The sequence below is a fragment of the Hypanus sabinus genome, chromosome 8 (genome assembly GCF_030144855.1).
Source record: "Hypanus sabinus isolate sHypSab1 chromosome 8, sHypSab1.hap1, whole genome shotgun sequence".
Lineage (NCBI taxonomy): Eukaryota > Metazoa > Chordata > Chondrichthyes > Myliobatiformes > Dasyatidae > Hypanus > Hypanus sabinus.
The window spans coordinates 155,428,150-155,451,134 of record NC_082713.1 but is presented as its reverse complement, the minus strand read 5'-3'; the positions used below and the strand labels follow the sequence as shown (position 1 = coordinate 155,451,134).

General features: G+C 40.1%; 1 protein-coding gene across 3 annotated transcripts in view; it reads left to right on the top strand.

Moving 5' to 3' along the window:
* The first annotated feature begins 5,280 nt into the window (after positions 1 to 5,280).
* Positions 5,281 to 22,985, top strand: part of cttnbp2 (cortactin binding protein 2) — a 169,193-nt gene continuing 151,488 nt past the window's right edge. For 2 of the 3 annotated variants that reach the window (XM_059978307.1, XM_059978306.1), the window contains exons 1-2: positions 5,281 to 5,536; positions 6,388 to 6,495. In XM_059978307.1, coding sequence (XP_059834290.1) covers positions 5,393 to 5,536; positions 6,388 to 6,495 — 252 coding nt within the window. In that variant the 5' untranslated portion in view covers positions 5,281 to 5,392. The remainder of the gene's footprint in view (positions 5,537 to 6,387; positions 6,496 to 22,985) is intronic. The other variant, XM_059978308.1, reaches the window with a different exon arrangement.

Below are 22,985 nucleotides of genomic sequence, written 5' to 3'. Positions count from 1 at the left end.
GTACCAGGGGTGTAATGAAACTTTGAAATTTATTAGGCTCAAAATTTTCATCTACCTAAAATGATCATTTCTTCAATATTTTATATGTCACTGTTAGAACAGTATGGTTGGAACAAAGTGTTCACTCATAGTTTTGATTTTACTTCATTTTTAGTTTCACTAATTTAGATTCTTGATTGGTCAGGGCATGAAGGGATATTGGGAGAAGGCAGGATACTGGGGCTGAGAGGAAAATTAGATCAGCCAAGATCAAATGGCGGAGCAGGCTAGATAGGCCAAATCGCCTAATTTTGTTCCTATATCTTATGGTCTTATCATCTTCATGAATCCATTTGATACAAACTCTGTCTTGTTCCACATTCGAATAAAAGTGGGTTGTTTAAACCCCAGATCTTTTCACCATTTAATGAGGTTATGGGTGACCTATGCTTTAAACTCAATATCTGACAGCAGCTTATTTTGCTTTTACATTTTGCTAATGCTTCAGTGCTTTTTTGCTTTCCACGTTGAAGGTTAATCATTTAGTGAGAATAAAATTAACAATCTTTCAGGAATGATGGCTAGAGATGAAATATTCATAATATAGTATAAATGTCACATGTTTCACTAATTAATATGCATGTAAGAAAAAATGCATTTCATTGGCACGGTGATTTCCATCCAAGAGTGGCTACACTGCTTTACTAAAATGATCTGATTGGTTCTACCTCAATTATTTTATATTTGCATCTTCATTCACATTATAACAAATTAAAACAGGGATGTCAAAAATGATTTCTTCGAATTTCATTAGCCTCTAGGTAAAATCTTTGGTATTCTATATTCATCATTTCAAGAAGGGCTGAGTTGTGGTTCGAAGTGCCACTGTTGAGGACCAAGTGCAGGTTTTGGTGAAAGCTGGGCTTTGGTGAGAAGGGCCAGCCTCAACAATATAAGGCAAGAGAGAATTTTCATTTCCCATGAGTAATTAAGACGGGTGGTGACTGCAGTGTGTGAGACAAGGGAGAAGTCCGGCATCCCTGATGTCTATGTCCACAGGGGGTCTGTCCAATTGCAGCTTCTCTCATACTGTAAGGCTGGGTTGGAGAGGCAGCTGCACTCACTGAGAAGAATGTGGGAAGCAGAGAGTATTGGAGATGGTTACACCCAAGGTTTACTCAGATAGATGGGTGCCAGGAATGAAAGGCAGATAGTGCTCGATTCTTCTGTGGCCGTTCCCTCTCAAACAATTGTACCATTTTGGATAACTTTGGGAGGAGTTGGCACGACCTCTCAAGAGAAAATTACAGCAGCAACCAAAATAGCAGCACCAAGTCTGGCCTGAAGCCCAGCAGTGGAGGGTGGAGACATGGAAAGCTGTAGTGATATGAGACTAGACTGTTAGGGGGACAAACAGGTTCCAGAGTAAGTCTGTTGCCTCCCCAGGTGCCAGGATCAAGGGTATTTTGAAGTGGTTGCAGGAACACTCTCAAAGCAGAGAGAGAGAGAGAGCAGCCAGAGGTCATTGTATACACGGGTAACAACACAGGTAGAGGAAGGGGTGAGGCTCTGCAGAGCGTATAGGTAGAACGTTAAGAATCAGGACCTTAAAGAATATACTTTTGGTGCTAGAGCGGTAAGAATAGGTGGATAGGGCAGCTGAATCCCTGGCTAAGGAATTGATGCAGGAGGCAGGGATTCAGATTCGTTGACCCTTGGGATCTCTCCTGAGGCAGATGTGACCTATATAATGTGGAAGGGGAAAGGCTGCCCCTGAAGTGGAAGAGAGCAATATCGTTGGGAGGGGTTAAATCAGTCTGATGCTGAGGACCGTGGTGGTGGGATTGATGGGGAGGGGCACCCACAGCAGCAGTGAGGCTGATGGGGTAAATATAGAAATTAAAACAAGCAATTTCAGTAGGCAAGATAGGTAGGAGCAGGGCAGGAAGCAATGATGTCTTGATAAACTAAACTGCATTTATTTTAATATAATGATCTTGACAGGATAAATAGGTGAACTCAGGACCCAGATGGGTACATGGGGCTGTGATACTGCAGCTATTACAGAAACATGGCTGAGTGATGGCACGGCTCAGTATTCCAGGGTTGTGATGCTATTTGCAAGATAGAAGTGGGAATAAGAAGGACAAGAGGCTTCCTATTTTATTAGGGAGAATATTAAAGTAGCTCTTCGGTTATTTTCTGAGGGATGGACCTGTGAGGCCACACGAGGATGGAAACCTACGATAAGAAGGGAGTGATCACTTTGATGGGATTGTACACCAAATTGTCTGCAGGAATATGTGGGGAAGGGGGATGCAGGCTGCTGTGAGTTAATACATTTTATTAGTAGATGATGTTAACTTCCATATTGTTGACTGGGACTGCCATGGTACTAAGGGCTTGGATGGAGCAGAATTAGGAAAGCTTTCTCAAGCGATGTGTAGCTAGTCCTATCAGTGATGGGGCAGTACTGAAGGTGGGTACAACTGCAATGTGCAAAAGGCAGCTGGATAGGTGTGGTGAACTACATATACCTGTATGGATACGCCCCTCTGCTGACTGCTCCTGTGGCTCCTCCCAAAGACCCCTGTATAAAGGCGATTGGAGGCACTGCTCCTCCCTCAGTCTCCAGGATGTTGTGTGGTGGTCTCTTGCTGCTAATAAAAGCCTATTGTTCGCCTCCTGTCTCCGAGAGTTATTGATGGTGCATCAATAGGTAATGGTTAGGAAAGGTTGATAGTAATATGGGTCAACACAGGTAAATATGATTGGCTCAGGTGGATTATCATGGATTAGTTGAGCCACACGGATTGCTTCCAAACTGTATTTGATTCTACAACTGTGACTCTGTTTCTTCCTACTGCCTATTCACAGATTGAATCCTCAAAAATCATTCCATTTTTTTTAGACCAAATATAATGCAAGTATGTAAATTTAAGTGACAATGCATGCTAAAGGGAAAGAAAAATTGACTACTGTGGTGTCTCTGGTGATTAGTTTTAATAGCACCATCTGTTTTCAACAATGATACATTCACAATAAAATGGAAAAAAATACATAACTATGTGATATTAATATGGAACATTGAGAAATCCAATAATCTGTTGCAAAAATTACCTTGTACATCTCTTTAGCGTATAGAGATAACATTGTAAATCCCAATAATAATATCACAAAGAACCATGATACTATTCTGCAATATAGGGAAAAGAAAGCACAGATAAATATAAAATGCCAAGAATGGAATGAGTAACCAGCATCATTTTAAGACCCTTGCTTTGGTTAACAAAGTTAAAAGTAAATTTTATTCAAAGCAGTATTAATGGGGTAATTTTCAGTAACCATTCCCAAGGATCATTGTCAGCATGTAGTCGGCACATAACAAAAACTCTATCTGTAAATACCTTATAGAGCATCAGGCATGAAATCACATAGCAATTCTATTTTACCTTTTCTTCCTTATTTTGTGGCTACATCTGAAGTCCTGGGAAGCTGTGCCTTTGAAATGCACACCCAGAAAGATGCACATATAATACTTTAAGTTATGTTGCACCTTTGGGGTACAGACATTGCATAGATATGGCAACATCTTATTATCATTTAAACAGTGTTCTCAGCTTCTCAAATTATTTATTCTGGACCTGATACTGTTTGGTATGAAAGGTAACTAACATTCTTTGGATATAAACAAATTATTTCAAGGGGCAAGGGTACTAAAAATGCTAAAGGAGATGAGAAAGGGACCCAATAAGGGAACTGTTTCTTTAATATATTTCAATCTTCATGAAGTCAAAAATAATTAGTTCTCATTATTTGATTATATATTTTGTCTATAGACATAGTGGCCCTGAGGGTAAAGTGGCAATGTTTGATATTAAGTTATTTATGAAAGTAAATTTGAAATAATGACTTTCCCAAATTCCGAGTTAGGAAATAAATCTAAGTATATCTGTGACTAATTATTTGATAATTAGTCCATGTAAACTACATCATGTGCTGAAACATTTTTATTGAATTGTGTCCCTTATCTTTCATGCAATCAGGAGATAGATCCTTGGTAATTAGTAATAGCAGGAACACATGCCAATGACCATTTAGGAACAAAATAATCTATTGTTTTACTTGGACAGGATATAAACCTGCACTAATATTTGCTTTACTCTCTCTAGGTTTGTAATTCTGTTGCACTCATTTTGTGCACCACAATGTTGATAAAGCCACTATATTTATTTTTATATTTTAGATTTTATATGTTTGCTCTGACTTAAGTATACGAGGAGTGGATCCTGGCGTTGATGCGGTTAAATTAGATTTTTTTTTACGGGCAAAAGGTATTAACTGGATTTGAAAGTCTGCTGTTAGTCCATCAAAAAGCAGCGTGCAGAAGAAACAAATCATTGTCTGTCGAATTGATCTGATGATGATGATAACTCTCTTGATCTGTACATGGCCACCAAATAATGATGAAGATATATAAATTCGCAGCTTAGCAAGGAAAATACTGTTGCTAGAGAAGAACTGCACATATTTTGCTCACTGATTGTTTCATCATTTCCTATCCCCGTGTAATAATAGCCAAGAACAATATTGTTGCATGAACTGTAAATAGCCTATGGAAAGGCTGGAGCTCCAGGGATGGTGACCATTTTTTTTGGTCGTGTCTCTTATCTGTTTGCAAGCCATTAAGTGTGTTTAGATTGTAGGTTGATGAAGGTGTATGTTAAATTTGTATCAATTTTCTTCCAAAAGGAAGAATATTAACGAAATGTGTCCACTTCTCATCACAAAGGCGAAGCACCAGCTTCGTCTTTGCAAATCTTTTCTAATTATGCTGTAGTCTCCATATTCTGTGTTGCTTTCACAAGTAGCAGAATCAGTTTGTTTTGTAGATCTGTTCCATCATCACTTTCATGTAACAGAGAAAAGGACTTAAGAGGTTTTTTTTAAAAAAAATACCTAAATGTCAAGAATAACTAGACAGATCCTGGCTATCGTCTGGAACGCAGTAAATATCAAGTGCCGTGAGACGACAGCCCACCGGGAAGTACAACTTCCATGCCAGGGAAACCCTGTTCATAAAATTTCCTACATAATCAATGCAGTAATGTGAAAGAGAGCCTATAGAGAAAAAAAACTGCAGGATAGAATTATTGCTGTTAATATAATGCTGTGTTCACAGCACAATGCACCCTCACTGAATAGGACCTTCCCAATTGTGTATTATATTCTACAGTTACGAACCTTTAAGCAATAGAGGCGTAAGCTAAGCCAAGCCCCCGCCCCCCGATCCTTTCAGCAATTCGAAGGCGACTCGGAGCCCGGCAGCTCAGTTTTGGTCTGCTTTGATCTGACTGGGTTGAGGTGGAGGAGGAAGAGGGGGTGTTGCTCCAGTCCCGTTCTCCGCCGTGGGATGGATGAGTTGCTGCTCACTGCCCCCTGCCTGGCTGCCTGCGCTCCTTCTCCTCTCTCACAAGGCAAAATGGCGACTGAGAGCGAGCAACGGCCGGACAGCGGCGACCCTCCGTCCGAGGAACGAGCCCCGAACAGCGGCCAGGTAACGCCAGCGTCCGCCTCCCCGACACAGGCACATTTTGAACCCCGAGTGAGAGGAGAAACCTCCCCTCTGGTGTGTGGAGCGTCGCTACTCATTCACTGGACACAATGTATCCATTCCCTTTGGAAGTTCCTGCTACCAACCTAGCGGGTTTTAACAGATAATCTTATTTCGGTCTCCTTTCAAAATGTCTACGATTTTCTTTATTTGCTTATCAACACTCTATCGTTTTCTTCCCTCCGATTGTATTCGTGATTTTGTTTGTATTATGATTTGGGTTTATTTCAACCTTCAGTGCAGTTACCGAGATTCCCACTGACTCCTGCACCCCCCCCCCCACCCCCAGCCCCTTCCCTTCTCAAGGTGGAAAGTGGCATTTTTTTTTAGAATTTAGAAATTAACTTAGTACATTTTATTTTTGAGCAAATCCACCGGCACTCTTAGCTTTTGCGGGCCGCGACCGTTTCCCCGAAACAAAAACCCTGGGTATTGCTTTCATGCAGCTGAAATTCGAGCCAGTACCTCTGCCATTTATCATGTGTCAGTTCAATAAGCCATACCCGATCGCATCGAGGATGATATTTTCCCAAATAATCTTTGTTTTTATATTGTGTTATAATTTATTATTACTAGCTTTTCTACTGTCTTTCTGGTTTAAGTCTGGATCAAAAAATTACGGTAGTCCGCCTTAAATAACTTTCAAATGTGTTTAGAAAATGCGTTTACCGTACACAATGATACAAGATTGTTTACCAATATTTTACTTTGAGTGTATAATTTGTGTGAATATTTGTCCATTCAAACTTGACATGCGTCTGATAGTTAGATGCGCATTTGTTTCCGTATTCCAGAAACCTGATGTTGACATGGACAATCTCAGTAAACCAGAACTACTGACCCTTCTTAGCATCCTCGAGGGGGAACTGGAAGCGAGAGATCTGGTGATAGAAACCTTGAGGGTAAGGAGCAGTACATGATGCCTTTTTTTTATGTTTTCAAAAAAGCTTCCCCTTGTTGCAAATCCTCAGTAAAATGATTATAACATAGACCTCACACTGTACAATTAAACGTTAGAGTTTCCAGAAGGCAATGATACAGCAACCTCCAGGCTCACAGCACCAGGTTCAGGAACAGTTATCACCCCTCAACCAAAGGGGATAATCACTTGCCCCGTCATTGAACTGTTTCCAGAACCTATGGACTCACTTTCAAGGCCCCTTCATCTCATGTTCTCAATATTCATTGTTTATTTATTTATTTATTTGTTTATTATTATTTATTTGGATTGTATAGTCTGTGTCATTTGCATACTGATGAAGGCCAACATGTTGGTGGGATCTCTCTTTGATCCTGTTATGGTTGTTATTTATTGAGTATGTCTGCAAGAAAAACAAATCTCGGGGTTGTAAATGCAGACATATATGTATTTTGATAATACAGTTTACTTTAAACTCTGAGCACAAATATTCAACTGTACAAGCAATGAATTGATAAATATTTTTAGTTTCAATGACTTCCTATCATTCACTGTGGACAGTAATGGAATAGTGTTATCATTACACCCTGTACCGAGTTTCCCTTTACTGTACAACTTGATGTTGGGATGAAGCAATTCAATGAAAGGTTTATAGCTAAGCTACTGCTCAAAGGTCCGAATCAGACTCGGGTTTATTATCACCGGCATGTGACGTGAAATTTGTTAACTTGGCAGCAGCAGTTCAATGCAATACATAATCTACAGAGAAAAAATAATAATAAATAAAATTTTAAAAAATAATAAACAAGTAAATCAATTATGTATATTGAATAGATTTTAAAAAGTGCAAAAAACAGAACTACTGTATATTTAAAAATAAGTGAGGTAGGGCTCAAAGATTCAATGTCCATTTAGAAATCAGATGGCAGAGGGGAAGAAGCTGTCAGTCCCTGAATCACTGAGTGTGTGCCTTCAGGCTTCTGTCCCTCCGGCCTGATGGTAACAGTGAGAAAAGGGCGTGCCCTGGGTGCTGGAGGTCCTTAATAATGGATGCTGCCTTTCTGAGACACCACTCCCGAAAGGTGTCCTGGGTACTTTGTAGGCTAGTGCCCAAGATGGAGCCGACTAGATTTGCAACTTCTGCAGCTTCTTTTGGTCCTGTGCGGTAGCCCCTCCATACCAGACAGTGATGCAGCCTGTCAGAATGCTCTCCATGGTACAACTATAGAAGTTTTTGAGTGTACTTGTTGACATGCCAAATCTCTTCAAACTCATAATAAAGTATAGCTGTTGTCTTGCCTTCTTTATAACTACATTGATATGTTGGGACCATTGCTGCATCAATGATGCCAGTGGATAAACGCAAAATTCAGAACTGTCTGTCAGTGTGCATGTATGATTTAGTATCAGGAGGACCATTTGATGAAAAGTTAAAATGTTTTCTTAAGCTTCCCTTCAAAAAAATTGTGCCTGCTTTTGGTTAGTGACTGTATTTGTGATGAAGCTTTGCAGAAATTCCTCAAAACACCAGCACGCCAGCCCCCCTCCACGATGTTTCTGAGCGTAGCCAGAAGTTGCAGATATGGGAATCTTGGACAACTTCCCTGTTCGGTACTTTCCACTTCACCCTGTATCTTTAGTCTTCTGTTGATTGTTTATAGCCTGATTTGAAATTTGATTTCTTCAGCAAGTCACATTTTACTTATTGCTTTTTATTATTATTATTATTATTGTGATAGAGTATGGAATAGGCCATTCTGCCCCTCCTGAGCTGAGCTGCCTCGCAATCCCCTGATTTACTCCTAGCCTAATCATGGGGCAATTTACAGTGACCAATTAACTTACAAATCGGACGCTTTGGAATGTAGGAGGAACTGGAGCACATGGAGGAAAGCCAGGCAATCATGGGAAGAATGTACAAACTTCTTACAGGCCGTGGTGGGAATTGAACCTGGGTCATCTTATTTGCCATTGTTCCCATTTGCACAGGCATCGGTGTGGGCTACAGTTCTCTTTCGAGTCAGGGATGAATGGGGTGCTTTTCCATTGAATCAGTGTGAGCCTATTTATATAGCCCATTCTTCGCTTTTAGTATATTTGGATGGATTTCTTCAGCCCTGACCACGTGTTCACTTGCAAGTGGGCTAAAATGACAGTGGTTTATAAAGCACATTTTGAAGGTTGATAACACAGAAGCCCTTATCATAAAGGCAAATTTTTTACCAATGTGAGATGCTTAGGTCATTAAATGCCCTTTTTATTTACAATCAGGAAGCACTTTTTATCACAGTAAGAGCCAAAAATGATTACATAATAAAGAATAAATGGGCAGAGGGAAGAAGAGGGGGAAATGATGAGTATGACTTTTTTCCAGATGCAGAGCAAATCAACTTAATCCCATTCCCCAGAAACTTGCAGTACAGATGCTGGTTAGTTGGTTTGCTGGGATCACCAGCGGAAAGCTAACTGATCTGACTGTCTATACTATAAAAATTTCCATCTATAAAAATCTTTTCCAGCAGAAACCTTGCACACAGTAGAAGCACCATCATTTTGTGTATAAAGTCAATTATGCAGTTTTACATTTCGGATTTTGATTTGTGTATTTCAATCCAAAAATGTTTAAGCAGTGAGTGATAGAACAGTACAGCATAGGACCTGGCCCTTCAGCACACAGTGTCTGTCTTCTTTAGTTGTCCATCGGAATCCGATGACGATGCCCACTCCTTTAACGGTGAGATCTTTGATGACTGTACAGTCCTATCCTGGACCCACAAGCTCTATTGCAGGTGGGACATGTATATGTGGTAGTGGTGGTGGTAGTGATGGCAACCATGGCTGCATTTCTCCTGGCTCTCTTCTGCTGTCTTCGGGTTGTTCTTTCCATCTCCAGAATACGAACCCCCATCCCTACACAGCTGTCGCCAAGTGTTACGGTCGGCAGCAACGTCCTCCAGGTCCTCAGCTCTGATCTTGCACTTCCTTAAAGCATTCTTCATCTGATCCTTATCGTGCTTCCTCAGCCCTCCAGCTGAGCGTCGACCATGATGTAGCTGGCCATATAACACTCTGCGGGGTAGCCGACATGGGGGCATCCTTATCACGTGCCCCAGCCACTGTAACAGACCCTGGGTGATTATGGCCTCAATATTTCTGCAGTTGATCTTTACAAGTATTTCAGTGTGAGGCACCTGCTCAGGGCAGGTAATTCCCAGGATGTGCTGAAGGCAGCTTATGTGGAAGTGCTCCAAAGACTTGATGTGATGGCTGTTGGTTACCCAAGCTTCACAGCCTTAAAGGAGGTTGGTGACACAGACCGCTTGGTATACGGCGACCTTTGTGGAGGGACGAAGGCTCCTGTTCTGAAAGACTCTACGCTGAAGTCTCCCAAAGGTAGCTGATACCTGTGTAATGCCGCTATCCTCAGAGAGAATGCTCCCCAGATATTTGAAAGATGGCACTACTGACAGCATTTCATCACCAGCAGTGAAGGCAGGTAGGGTGGGTAGGACACCAGTACTCCATTGGCAAACCGCTTCTGTCTTGGTGGTATTGACGGTCAGCCCCATCCTGCTGTACGCTCTCACTGCCACAGCAAGGACAGCCTGAAGATCCTCCGGAATATGGGCCACAAGAGCACAGTCGTCTGTATACTGCAGCACCAGGACCCGTTCTCTATGAAACACACAGTGTAAAAACTCCTGCTTCTCCCATCTTCAAAATTACACCTCTCACCTTAAATGTATGCCCTCTGGTATTAGACGTTTCAACCCTTTGGAGAAAAGTTAGTACCTGTCTATTTGTGCCTCTCATAATCCTATAAACATCTCTTGGGTCCCCCCTCAGCCTCCGCTAATCCAGAGAATACAATGCAAGTGTGTCCAACCTCTCGTTATAGCACGTGCCCTCTAATCCTGACAGCATCCTGTTAAATATCTTCTGCACCCTCTCCAAAGTTTTGACATCCTTCCTATAATGGGTGACCAGAACTGAGTGCATTACTCCAGAACCAGCCCAACTGGAGTTGTGTAAAGCTGCAAAGTAACCTCCTGACCCTTGAACTCAATGTCTAGCTTAATTAAGGCAAGCACTTCATATCCTTTTTAACCACCTGGGATGTCCGGACTGTCTTACACAGAGAGGTTAGAGAGACTGGGCTTGTACACGCTGGAATTAAGGAGATTGAGAGGGGATCTGATTGAAACATATAAGATTATTAAGGGATTGGACAAGATAGAGGCAGGAAATATGTTCCAGATGCTGGGAGAGCCCAGTACCAGAGGGCATGGTTTGAGAATAAGGGGTAGGTCATTTAGGACAGAGTTAAGGAAAAACTTCTTCTCCCAGAGAGTTCTGGGGGTGTGGAATGCACTGCCTCGGAACGCAGTGGAGGCCAATTCTCTGGATGCTTTCTTGAAGGAGCTAGATAGGTATCTGATGGATAGGGGAATCAAGGGATATGGGAACAAGGCAGGAACCGGGTATTGATAGTAGATGATCAGCCATGATCTCAAAATGGCGGTGCAGGCTCGAAGGGTCGAATGGTCTACTTCTGCACCTATTGTCTATTGTTTATCAATTTGTGTGGTAATTAATGAAGTGGTGGAATATTTAGAAATACATAAATGATCTTTCTAATCCACCCTTTGGGGGATTCCCTTTTCATTTTTTTCTCATGATGGACAGGGAGGCCATTTTCTCATAAGTTCATGCCATTTATTGGAATGTTCCCAAATTCCATTCCTTGTTTATTGCTACATTCTTTCTCACATCCCCGTTGACTCCCCCTCCCTCCCTCCCCCCCCCCCCCCCGCCACTAACCACTACACGTGAGCAAGTTGCAGTAATTAACCTGCTAATCAGCGCATGGGGGTTGCGAGGTGACTTGATAGAGGTGTGTAAGGTGATAAGGGGTATTGATAGGCTGGATAGCCAGCACCTTTTCCCCGGGGTTGGAACGGCTAAACAAGAGAGCATTAGTTTAAGGTGGACAAAAGTTTAGAGGAATATCAGAGGCAAGTTTTGATACAGAGAGTGGTAGTAGAGGCATTTAAATCTCTTAGATAGGCAGGCACGTGGAGAAAAGGAAGAAAATGCAGGACTATACAGGAGGGGAACATTAGATTGTTCTTGTATTAGCTTAAAAGTTCAGTGCAACATCGTGTTCTAAAGAGCATGTACTGTGCTGTACTCTTCTATGTTCGGGATCTGAGAAGACTCCAGAGACCCATGGAGAAAAAAAAAATCACAGGAAAAATGTGCAAACTCAACACAGACAACACTTGGGGTCAGAAACCAACCCAGTTCACTAGAGCTGTGAGTCAGAGCTGCAGACCTCTGCACGATGTTGTAGGGGTTTTCCTCAGCGCAAATGTAGTTTGGTAAACACTTCTTGCTTGTCTGATACTTTAGCTTTAATTTTAACAATTGTGTGTTAAATATTATGTAAACATTTTGTTGTTTTCTTAAAGTTTCAATTTGACTAGAAATGTTTACAGTAATCATTATACCATGTATTCTCTCCAGTGCAGAGATCAGAAAACGTGGATGATGGTCTCTGCTCATTAGGCTTTCACCAGCTTGTCCAAGAAAAGGCCATCTTCAATGTTTAGTAACAGTCCCATATATTAAATTAGGCCAAATACTGTGAATATTAGATTAGTTTGTTCAGTTGACGTTTATCCAATGCTAGTGTTCCACATTGAACTGAAAGTGGGACAACTACTGTTGTCCTATTTCCATTGGTGTTCTGCACCACTTTATCTCTGTGCACTCCATGTTATTTGCTGTATTGGTTTTTTTTTGTCCTAATCATCAGAGAAGTGTCTAACTTTTTATATGTTAGACAGTATGAACATATTTCGCATAAGTAAAATTCTGTGTCTAATGCTGATTTGTAAGATCTGGATTCAAAGTGACTATAGTGTTTAAATAATTTAAAAGTTTGTAATCTTTAAGTTGTTCTGCATTAATGGATGTAAGAAGTAGCCACACCTACAAATAATTTTAATGGTCAGTAAAATATCCCGGTCTCAAACTCAATGCATAATTAAGATTTGGAGGTCTGAGTTGAAGAAGATCCTGTTACTTGAGTATTCTACATACTGTATCATAGAAACCAGAACATTTTTACCTTTGGAAGACATCCTTTTACATATTTTCATGTATATTAATGCCATAACATTGTAATTAGAGACCCAAATTGTTGTACTAAGTAAGTTGTCTCTACACCCCATCGTGGGTCTCCTTGCTGAGATCTCTGTTCCTCAACCTGGGAAACTCGAAACAAATTTGAAAATTCATCTGCAGGATGCAGGGTTGCAACCTGAAACGTCGACTCCTCATTCCCTTCCTTGCCATCAGTGATGCCTGGGCCTGCTGAGTTGCTCCAGCGTTTTGTGTGGGTTACAACCTACGAGGAACTCCATGGGTTGGGCAGCATCTGTGGAGACAGAAGGCAGACCCTGTATCACGATTGAGAATACATTCTCGCTGCCTGACTTACTTCAGCAGTTCCCCTTACCTCCAGGTTGCAGCATCTGCAAGCTCTTGTGCTTCCTATATGAAATTTAATTTTTTTTTAAATTTCCTGCATATTTTAAGGACCATGTACGAAACAATCTTCATTGCACCAACTCCAGCATTATTTTGTGCCTCTGTGATTTTGGATCATTTCCCGTCTGTTCATTGTCCTTTCACCATCTTCAGCTTCTATTCGTCTTCCCTAAAATCCTCATTGCTCCATTTAGCTTGACATCTCTCGGTACTTTACTTCTCGAGGTAATTTGTCCATCCTTGTGAGTTCTCTAACTGACTCTGGGGTCATGTCCCCATGATCTCATTTTCTGTGAAGTTTCTTGTAACGAACTAAGTGTACCAGAGTCTGCAAATAGTTAGGGATAGATCGTTGATGAATTATAGAGTTAAGAATGTCCGAACTGCTAGGGTTGATGGGGAAGTGAAGCAAAAAGATTGTGTGCTTATTTTTAATGGTGATACAGAGAGGGGCAAATTAGTTTAGTACTTTTCCCCCAGTTACCTTTTTCAGATGCTTGCATGTCTGTGGTTATTAAGAGCGACAAAGTACTGCAGTGCTTATAATATTGAGGTTGATCATGGGCATGAATGATCTTGCTATGTATCTGATTATCCTGGAACACGTTTTTGAGGGTTTGGCTTTGAGAAGGGATTTAACTTTAATCTCATCTGCCTATTACTTCCCCCAAGGTTTCCTCATTCTCTTTTTCCTCTCCTATCAGATTCCTCCTTCTCCAGCCCTTGACCTTTCCCACTCACCTGGCTTCATCTATCATCTTCCAGCTAGCCTCCTTCCCCTCCTCCCTCCTATCTTTTCATTCTGGCACCTTTCCCCTTCCTTCTCAGTCCTGAAGGGGGATCTTGGCCCGAAACATCAACTGGATGCTGCCTGATCGCCAGCATTTTGTGTGTGTCGCTTTATTCTCTGACTGTTTTATCCACACTGGTACTAAAAACAGAAAATGTTGTAAATACTTAGCAGGTCAAGAAGCATTTGTGGAGAAGGATATATAACAGGTGTATGACCCCTCATGCCAACAATAGAACCATCTACACCATAATTTAAGCTTCTATTTTTCACTGACCGAGCATGGACTAGTTATTTGTTGGCCAATTGTTGAGTGCTAAGACAATTAAATTCAGACCACTGCACGGGCTGTCTTACACTTTATTGATTTTGTATGGGTCTTTGAACAAGAGTATTTGCCACTGTATGTTTTTAGTTTAAGGATTCAGTAAGAATTGGGAAAGAAAGATATATGTTGCTGTAGGTTCCTGAGAGAGACTCATAAATATATCACCAGAAGAATCCTTCAGTGTTTTGTAAACCGATGATAATATTTCATAAATAGATATGCTAATGTCTTGTCATTGTGAAATAACTTTGGACGCAGCTTCCCGAGTCCTTGAAGTAATAACTTTAAGATGAAATTGGAGAAAGAGAATTGATCAACTGAATTATACCATTTCTTATGAATTTTATTGTTTCTGAGCATTCTATTTTTTGGATTGGATGTAGTGGTGTTTTCATCAAATTAATGTTTCTAAATTTGTTAATGAAATAAATTATTGCAAATTATAAAAAATGTATTATTTAAATGTCCTATCAGACATTCTATACTTGGTGTGTAATTAGCTCACAACACATGCATACTGTACGAATTTACAATTTCCACGTAAATTATAGATGAAGTTTGTCCCCTCTAATATTTTGAGGTTGCTTGGGTGAATATTTTTCTATTTTACTTAGGGGAAGAAACAGGTAAGATTGCTGGACAGATTTTGCTTTCTGTTACATGCATTGAAATTCTTGCCAGAGGTGTAATGCAAATGTCAAATAATCTCAGTCTTAATTACAGCCAGTAAAGAACAGTATACATTTTGTCATGTGGTCTTTTAATGGGAATGTCAAATGATGCGCACTAGCCATGCCGAACAGGGTGACAGGGTGAAACCAGGCATATTTGGATGAATAGTTTTTAAAATCCTGGGCTGCAGGAAGACAGGAAGTTAATTAGTTGGTGATATAGTGTTTATCTGGGAAATCACTTGTTATCATTTCCCTATCAGTTTGATACAAACCCAGGCTACTGTTGCCACTGCTGCTGGTTCTTCAATTTGATATGAAGCTGCAAATTGATGTTGCATTGGTCCCAGCCTGCAGGATATAAGCCAAGGCAATAATGTGTTAAATTTAGTAAGTTGGGTTAAAGTGGCCGTCAGGCCCAATAATATGAAATAAACTTAGAGTCTTACTTTCAGTGGATGCTGGATGTTGATGGTCATTGTAAACTTGTTGGGCTGAAGTGACTCCATTCTATACCTTTCTGTAAAAATTCCATATTTCGGAATTGGAAGACTGGGTTTTAGGAAAGGAGGGATATTGTATCTTCGGTAGAGTCACTATAAAAGTTGTAAAAGAAAGACAGCCCATATTTTTATTCTTTATTATTATTCTGATGTGCTTACCTTTGGAGTACCAATCATTTCTAAGTACTCCAGAGTAACTTGGGCAATGCGCTGTACTAAATAGACAAAAGGAATATATTGTTTACAATAAGTGCAGTGCCCAATGTCTTGTGTAGCATCCCCCTTCTAGATTCTAATGGTTGTAGGTTCAAGTCCAACCTCGACCTGTTAGTGCCATACTCTCTCTGGGTTGAGGTATCAAATCAAGATTCTGCTTGCTCTCTTCAGTGGATATAAAAGATCTTTTAACCAACCTCACTAAGATGATTATCTTGTCATTATTAAGTTGTTAATTGTGAGAATGTGGGCATAAAAGTTTCTGCTGTTCCCTATTGCAAAACAATGGCAACAGTACTGTATAAAAGTCCTTGATTGGCTGTGAGACCTGTTGAGGTATACTAAGGTCATGAAGGACAGTGTCTAATGTGGTTGTTCTTTTTTCATTTTATGAGGCTATGGACAATCATAAGGAAAAAAAAAACACACAGTACAGTAGGAACAGGAGAAAAGAGGAACATACTGTACACTCGTCAATATCTGCAATTTGTTTCAGTTAATATCTGTTCTGTACTTCCATTTATGCAATTTGCTCTTCATTTTTTTCCATCTTTATCCAACAAAAATATGTAAAACTTTGTCTTAATACTTTTGATTATTTATTTATCAACATACACCGTGGAATAGGCCTTTTGTTCTATCCATCACACTAGTTGATCTAGACTTTACAGCCATTCTGTAAAGAAGAGTTCAATATGTGTACTTTTTGGATTTTAATGCAGAATGTTTGGTAGTGATTTTTGGGCCAACTGCTCATCTAATTCAATCTAGGTTCCTCACTAGAGGAAGTTGTTTCTCTTTATTTATCTGATTGAATTCCTTTTGTCACTTTAAATACTGTTATTCAGTCTCCCATTATCCTAAACTCAAGGGCGTACTAACTGTCCTTATGCAATCTGCTCTTGAATTATCCCCTTTATGCTTTAGTGTTAGTCTGATCTGCACACTTACTGAGTGCAGTGTCTGAGGCTTTCTACAATTGAAGGATAGCCTCTCATCATTTACAGACCCCTGATGTAAGGGCCCATATCTATTACTGTGTTTCATTTTATGCCTTTTGGTGTTTCTGTAAATTAACCTTCTATTCTCCTTGCATTTTCACAGTTCCTAATATATTATCATCATGCAAATATGATGCCTTCCATGCATCCAAAGTGAATAATGACATCTTCAGGTTCAAGTTTAATTGTCGTTCAGCCATACATGATTTCAGCCAAACAAAGAGCGTTACTCCAGGGCCAAGGTGCAAAACATTGTTCCAACAGTCACACACAGCACAAGGCACGTATAGCATATATAAGATGTCAAGCACATGTACGAAATCGGTAAAGTACATGACACAAAAAATGCATACTCCGAGACCCTGAATCCATGAATGTTGTGGCAGTCTGCAGTTAAACACCGTACAGTTTGTCTTCTGCCGAGTGAACACGGGGGGGGGGGGTGGGGGTGGGATCACCGGTTCTAGCTTGGATGCTGCAGCAGCTCACCTCCAATGAAGGTCACTGACTCCCCCTCTCCCCTGGGAGCCTGTAAACGGGCGACGCCGTGTCTTGGGGCCCAGTCATTGCTATGACTGACGCCATGCAGCTCCGCAGCCTTCTGCCCCTGTCATCCTGTCATCTGCCAATTTATCTTCAACTAAAACTGTGACAGACTTGCACACTTATTTAACCTGTATCTTTCTCTGAGTCGCTTAATACTGTTGTCTTCAAGATGTCTTCCAATTTAACATATGTAAATTTGCACAAGTTACACTTCTTCTGAATTCATGTATCGATAAAACATGGTGAAAAATTTTAAACACAGAAATGATTCTTACTATTGGAGTCAGGCCTTGGGGATTCAGGAACTGCTAAGGCCTGACTGCACCAATATCAGTGCAGATAGCCATGGAGAGATCATTAGATCAAATTTCATCAATCAAATGCACATTTCTGGTATCCCTAACTGAATTTGAAATATTCCATCAGGGTTTTTTTAAAGACTAACATAAAATATATCATTGCTTTCCTGATGCATATGATGGATCTACTTCAAGTACTTTGTGGCCTGCATTTTCTGCAGGAAAAACTGTCTATTTCAGGAAGTTCTGGATTCCTGTGTAAATAGCAAGTCCTAGTTTTGCTGATAGATGTTTGAAAGGGGTTTGTTAATTATGCTGTGCCAATGGGACTCTTCACAGAATATGGTAATTGAATACGGACTGCCTGCAAATCCCCAGCACTTGTTCTACACCATAAGACATAGGAGCAGAATTAGGCCATTCAGCCCATTGAGTGTCCACCATTCCATCATGGCTGATTAATTAGCCCCCTCAATCCCATTCTTCTGCCTTGTCCCATAACCTTTGGTGCCCTGTTTAATCAAGAACCTATCAACCTCCGCCTTAAATATAACAAATCATTTGGCAATTAATTCCACATATTCACCACCCTCATCTAAAGAAATTCTTTCTCATCTGTTTTAAATGAACATCCCTCGATTCTGAGGCTGTGTCCTCTGGCCCTAGACACACCCACTGTAGAAAGGTCCTCTCCGCATCCACTATCTCTAGGCCTTTCAATAATCAGTATGTTTCAATGAGATCCAAACCCCCCCCCCCCCCCCATTCTTCTAAACTTCAGTGAATACAGACCCAGAGTCATTAAGTGCTCATTATATGTTCACCCTTTTATTGCTGGGATCAATTTCATGAACTTCCTCTCAAACTTCTCCAATGTCAGCACATTTATCCTTAAATAAGGGGCCCATAGCTGCTCACAACACCAAGTGTAGTCTGACCAAGGCCTTATGAAGCCTCAGCATTACATCCTTATTTTTATATTCTGGTCCTCTTGAAATGAATGCTAACATTGCATTTACCTTCCTCGCCATCAGCTCAACCTGCAAGTTTACCTTTAGGGAATCTTGAATGAAAACTCCAAAGTCAGTTTGCACCTGTGATTTTTGAATTTTCCTCCCACTGAGTAAATGGTCCACAATTATATTCCTTCTGCCTAAGTGCATGACCTGACATGTTCCTGACATTGTATTCCATCTGCCACTTTGCTCATTCTCCAAATCTGTCCGAGTCCTTCTGTAGACATCCTGCTTCCTCAACACTACCTGCCTCTCCACCTATCTTCTTATTGTCCACAAACTGCCACAAAACCATCAATTCCTTCATCCAAATTATTGATATATAACTTGAAAGGAAGCAGTCCCAATGCCAGTCCCTAATCACCACTAGTCAGCTGCAGCCAACCCAAGAAGGCCCCCATTATTCCCATTCTTTGCCTGCTGGCAGTCAGCCAATCTTTTCGTGCTTGTACATTTTCTGTATTACTGTGGACTCTTATCTTGTTAAGCAGCCTTATGTGTGGCAACTTTTCAAAGACCTTCTTAAAATCCAAATAAACAACCTATTGACTTTGTCTGTCCTGACTGTTATTTTCTCAAAGAATTCCAACAGAATTCCTTGAGGAAAGCATGCTGACTTTGGCTTATTTTGTCATGTGCCTCCAAGTACTCCGAAACATCATCTTTATGAATAGACTCCAGTTTCATTCCAGCCACTGAAGTCAGACTAACTGGCCTATAATTTCATTTCTTCTGCGCGCCTCCCTTCTTAAGGAGTGGAGTGATATTTTCAATTTTTCAGTCCTCAGGAACCATTCCAGAATCTAGTGATTCTTGAAAGATCATTACTAATACCTCTGCAATCTCTTCAGCTACCTCTTTCAGAACTTTGACCAGGGTGTAGACCATCTGGTTCAGACTTAGCACCCTCTCCTTAGTAATAGCAGTGACATTCTCTCCTGCCCCTTGACACTCTCACTTTTCTGGCATTCTGCCAGAAGACTAAAGTATAATGCTTATTCAGTTATTCTGCTATTTCTTTATCCTAATTACTTCCTCTCCAGTCATTTTCCAGTGGTCTAATGTGCACGTTTGTCTCTCTTTTATTTAAAAAAGTTTTTGTTTATTTTTATATTACTTAATACCTTCATATTTCTTTTCTTCTCCCTGAGGCTTTTTAGTTACCTTCTGTTAGTTTCAAAAAGCTATATTTTCACTTTTCTGCTGTCTTAGACTTGCCTTGTCAGCCATGGTTTCCTCGTCTTCCCTTTAGAAAACTTATTCATCTTTGGGATGTATCTCCAGTGTCTTCCAGATTTCCCTCAGAAGCTCCAGCCATTGCTGTTCTGTCATCATCTGTGCTAGAGTCCCCTCCCAGTCAACTCTGGCCAGTTCCTCTCTCATAACATTGTAATGCCCTTTATTCCACTGTAATTCAGATTCAGATGTTTAGTCTCTCCTTCTCAAACTGCAAGGTGAATTCTGTAATACTATGTGCTGAGAAGCTGTTAACTCAATGTTTGGTCAACAACAACCTGATTCATTTCAATGGCAAAGAACATCTACAGAGGATCTAGTATTTTTAAGCTAATTCCGTTTATTAAAATGCTTTTTTAGTATTTTTTAATAAAATGCTTTCATGTTAAAATATTAATACCTTGTTTTTAACTGCTACTGGCAATGTTTTTGGAAAAAAGAATGACCATCAGCTTGCTGGGATCTTACTGCCTGTAAGACTACTGTAAGCGGTAGTGAGAAAGAGCCTGTTTTGTGATTTATGTTAGAAGATCTGGGCTCCACCACTGAGTTGGTTCCTGCAACGGTACTCTTGCCAGAGGATCCATTCAGGGAAGGTGCACATTTTTGTGTGAGGTTTGCGCACCAGGCTTGTCGCTGCCAAAAAATTCTGGGCCCCTCTCCTATAAAAATATAATATCTTGAATTTTGGAGAAAACCTTCTGAAAAATTTTACCTCGCTCCATGATATCTACAAACTTGTGGCAATTTGAATTGCATGTGTATCATTGATTAAGTGGATTTGCAGAAACTAATATGCTGCATATATTGTATAAGGAAGTTGTCAAAGCAATTCAGTTTGCTGAGGATGGCATCATTCCTGTTTGGAATTTATTATGCATATTACTCAGCTTTGACGTATTATTACAATGTCGTTTTTCATGATAGTGAATGTTCACATTTATAAGCTGAAAACCTCTATGTGCATGACCTCTTGTAATAGATCAGGTGTTGCTTAACCAAGTTTGTTTACTCGATGGTTCCAAATATGAGGTAATAAATGTCTTCTGTGTTAGCCTGTTAAAGGTTCAGAAGTTCATTGATCATGTGTAATAGTTCAGATTACATATAAATGTCGATTATAACTTTACCAGAGTGCTATATGAAGAGTACCATGGAAAAGTGAATTGTCTTGTTTAGTACCAGAAGGTGCATATTGACCGTTTTGATAAAGGGTCCAAGAACCCATTTTGCAACCACTGGTTTTGACTTCTGATTGATTTTTGGCTGAGTAGTGTACATTGTAAATTCTGTGCAGGTTTGATATCATCCTCCACAAACTGACTTGTTTCAACAACATTTTTGTTAAAAGATGTGCCAAAATTTGTTTTCTGCAAATCCATTGCATTAATTATACATCTGCAATGCAAATTGCCACAAGATACTAGTTATGGAGAATGTCAAAAGCATACAGAAATTTTGCTTCAAAATTTAAGACAAAAGAAGTGCCTGTGGATATATTTCAGTTCAAGGGACAATAAACACAATGTGACCTGCAATATTGACAAATAAATCCACTCATATTGATGATTGTATGTAGGAAGGGCCTATTCTGAAGAGGAATGTGCCACTTTCTCTCTGTCATTATTGAGGTGAACAGACTTTATTACCCAGTGGTAGTCACAAAACAAAATTTTGAGTGTGATAAATAACATAATTCACATTCAGAGGATTAGCAGTTTTGCAGGAGCTTTAATTTATTGTTGAAAGAATAGAAAAAGCTTCCTTCTAATATGAAAAACCACCTTTTACTATGACCATGTGTCCCATATAGAAACATAGAAAACCTACAGCACAATACAGGCCCTTTAGCCCACAAAGTTGTGCTGAACATGTCCTTACCTTAGAAATTACTAGGCTTACCTATAGCCCTCTATTTCTCTGAGCTCCATGTACCTAACCACCAGTCTCTTGAAAGACCCTATCATATCCGCCTCCACCACTGTTGCTGGCAGCCCATTCCACGCACTCACCACTCTCTGAGTAAAAAACTTACCCCTGACATCTCCTCAGCACTTTAAACCTGTGTCCTCTTGTGGCAACCATTTCAGCCCTGGGAGAAAGCCTCTGACTAGCCACACGATCAATGCCTCTCATCATCTTATATATATTGAATAGGTTTGTTTTGGTGCAACAATACCAGAAACTGATTTCAAAATAGCCTGCCAGTGAGCTCTCAAGAAAGTATAATGTACATTAAAAAAATATCTACTTGAATATTTAAATCCTGAATTGGATGTTTGGATCCTGTAAAAAGTGTGTTTTTGTTTACAGTGGTGCATGGGAGAGGTGGAAAATTTATCTAGCACAAGTCAAATGTGAATGAGAACAGGATTGTCTTAATGTCTTCCACTATACATACTTTCATTTTTAAGTGTATGAAGTTGTAAATAAGTTAATCAAATAATTGTTAGAATAAAAATTACAATTATAATAACTATCAGTTTTAGTATCTATGATTTGCATGTGTGTATTCACAATTGCGTAGCTTTCAAAAATGCAAACAGCAACAGGAGGACAGAAAACAAATATCCTGTCAGAACGTCTCTGCATAAGGAAGGAGATTGGCTGTTTTTTTTATATAAAATTTGAGCAATGTTCAGCAGAAGTAATCTTCTCCATTGCTGAAATATTGTGTTCAAGATGAAGAGCTCTACTCTGTAAGCACTTGGTTGAGGATTTAATCAATTGCTAAGAGACTTTGTTCCTTTAGTTGTGATTGATTGTTGCAATCTTACTGGTAACTGTGTTCTTCATCATAATAAACTTCACTTACTAATGATTTGAGATATTATTGAGCTCTCTTGAGGTGTTGCTCTCAGATCTGGTCTCTACTAATAGGGTATTATTTGGCACATTTGCCGTCAGAAAATGTTGTGCGTTCTGAAGTTCCTTAGTGTTTTCAGACAGCTATTGGGTTCAATTTGTGAACAATGCAAATTGCCCAAGTGGGAGGCTATAAACACACAAGAAAACACTGACAAGAGAAAAATAATCCAGCAAGAATCGACTAGCTGGGAAGTCCATACTATGGAGATAATTGAGTACGCGTGTCTAATTGATGGAGAGGACAGGTCTTGAGATCTTGCTTTTCACAGAAGAGACACTTATTCAAAAAGAACAGGTGTTATGGCTCTACCAAAGGAAATGTAAGGCACTCCTTCCATCTGCTAGTCTACAGGTCATCTTTGGGCAAGGTGTGACACCTGCTTAGCCCCTGATCAGGGTCATGTGAAGCCATGGGAGCAGGTCGTGGATGGTTGCACGAGCAAC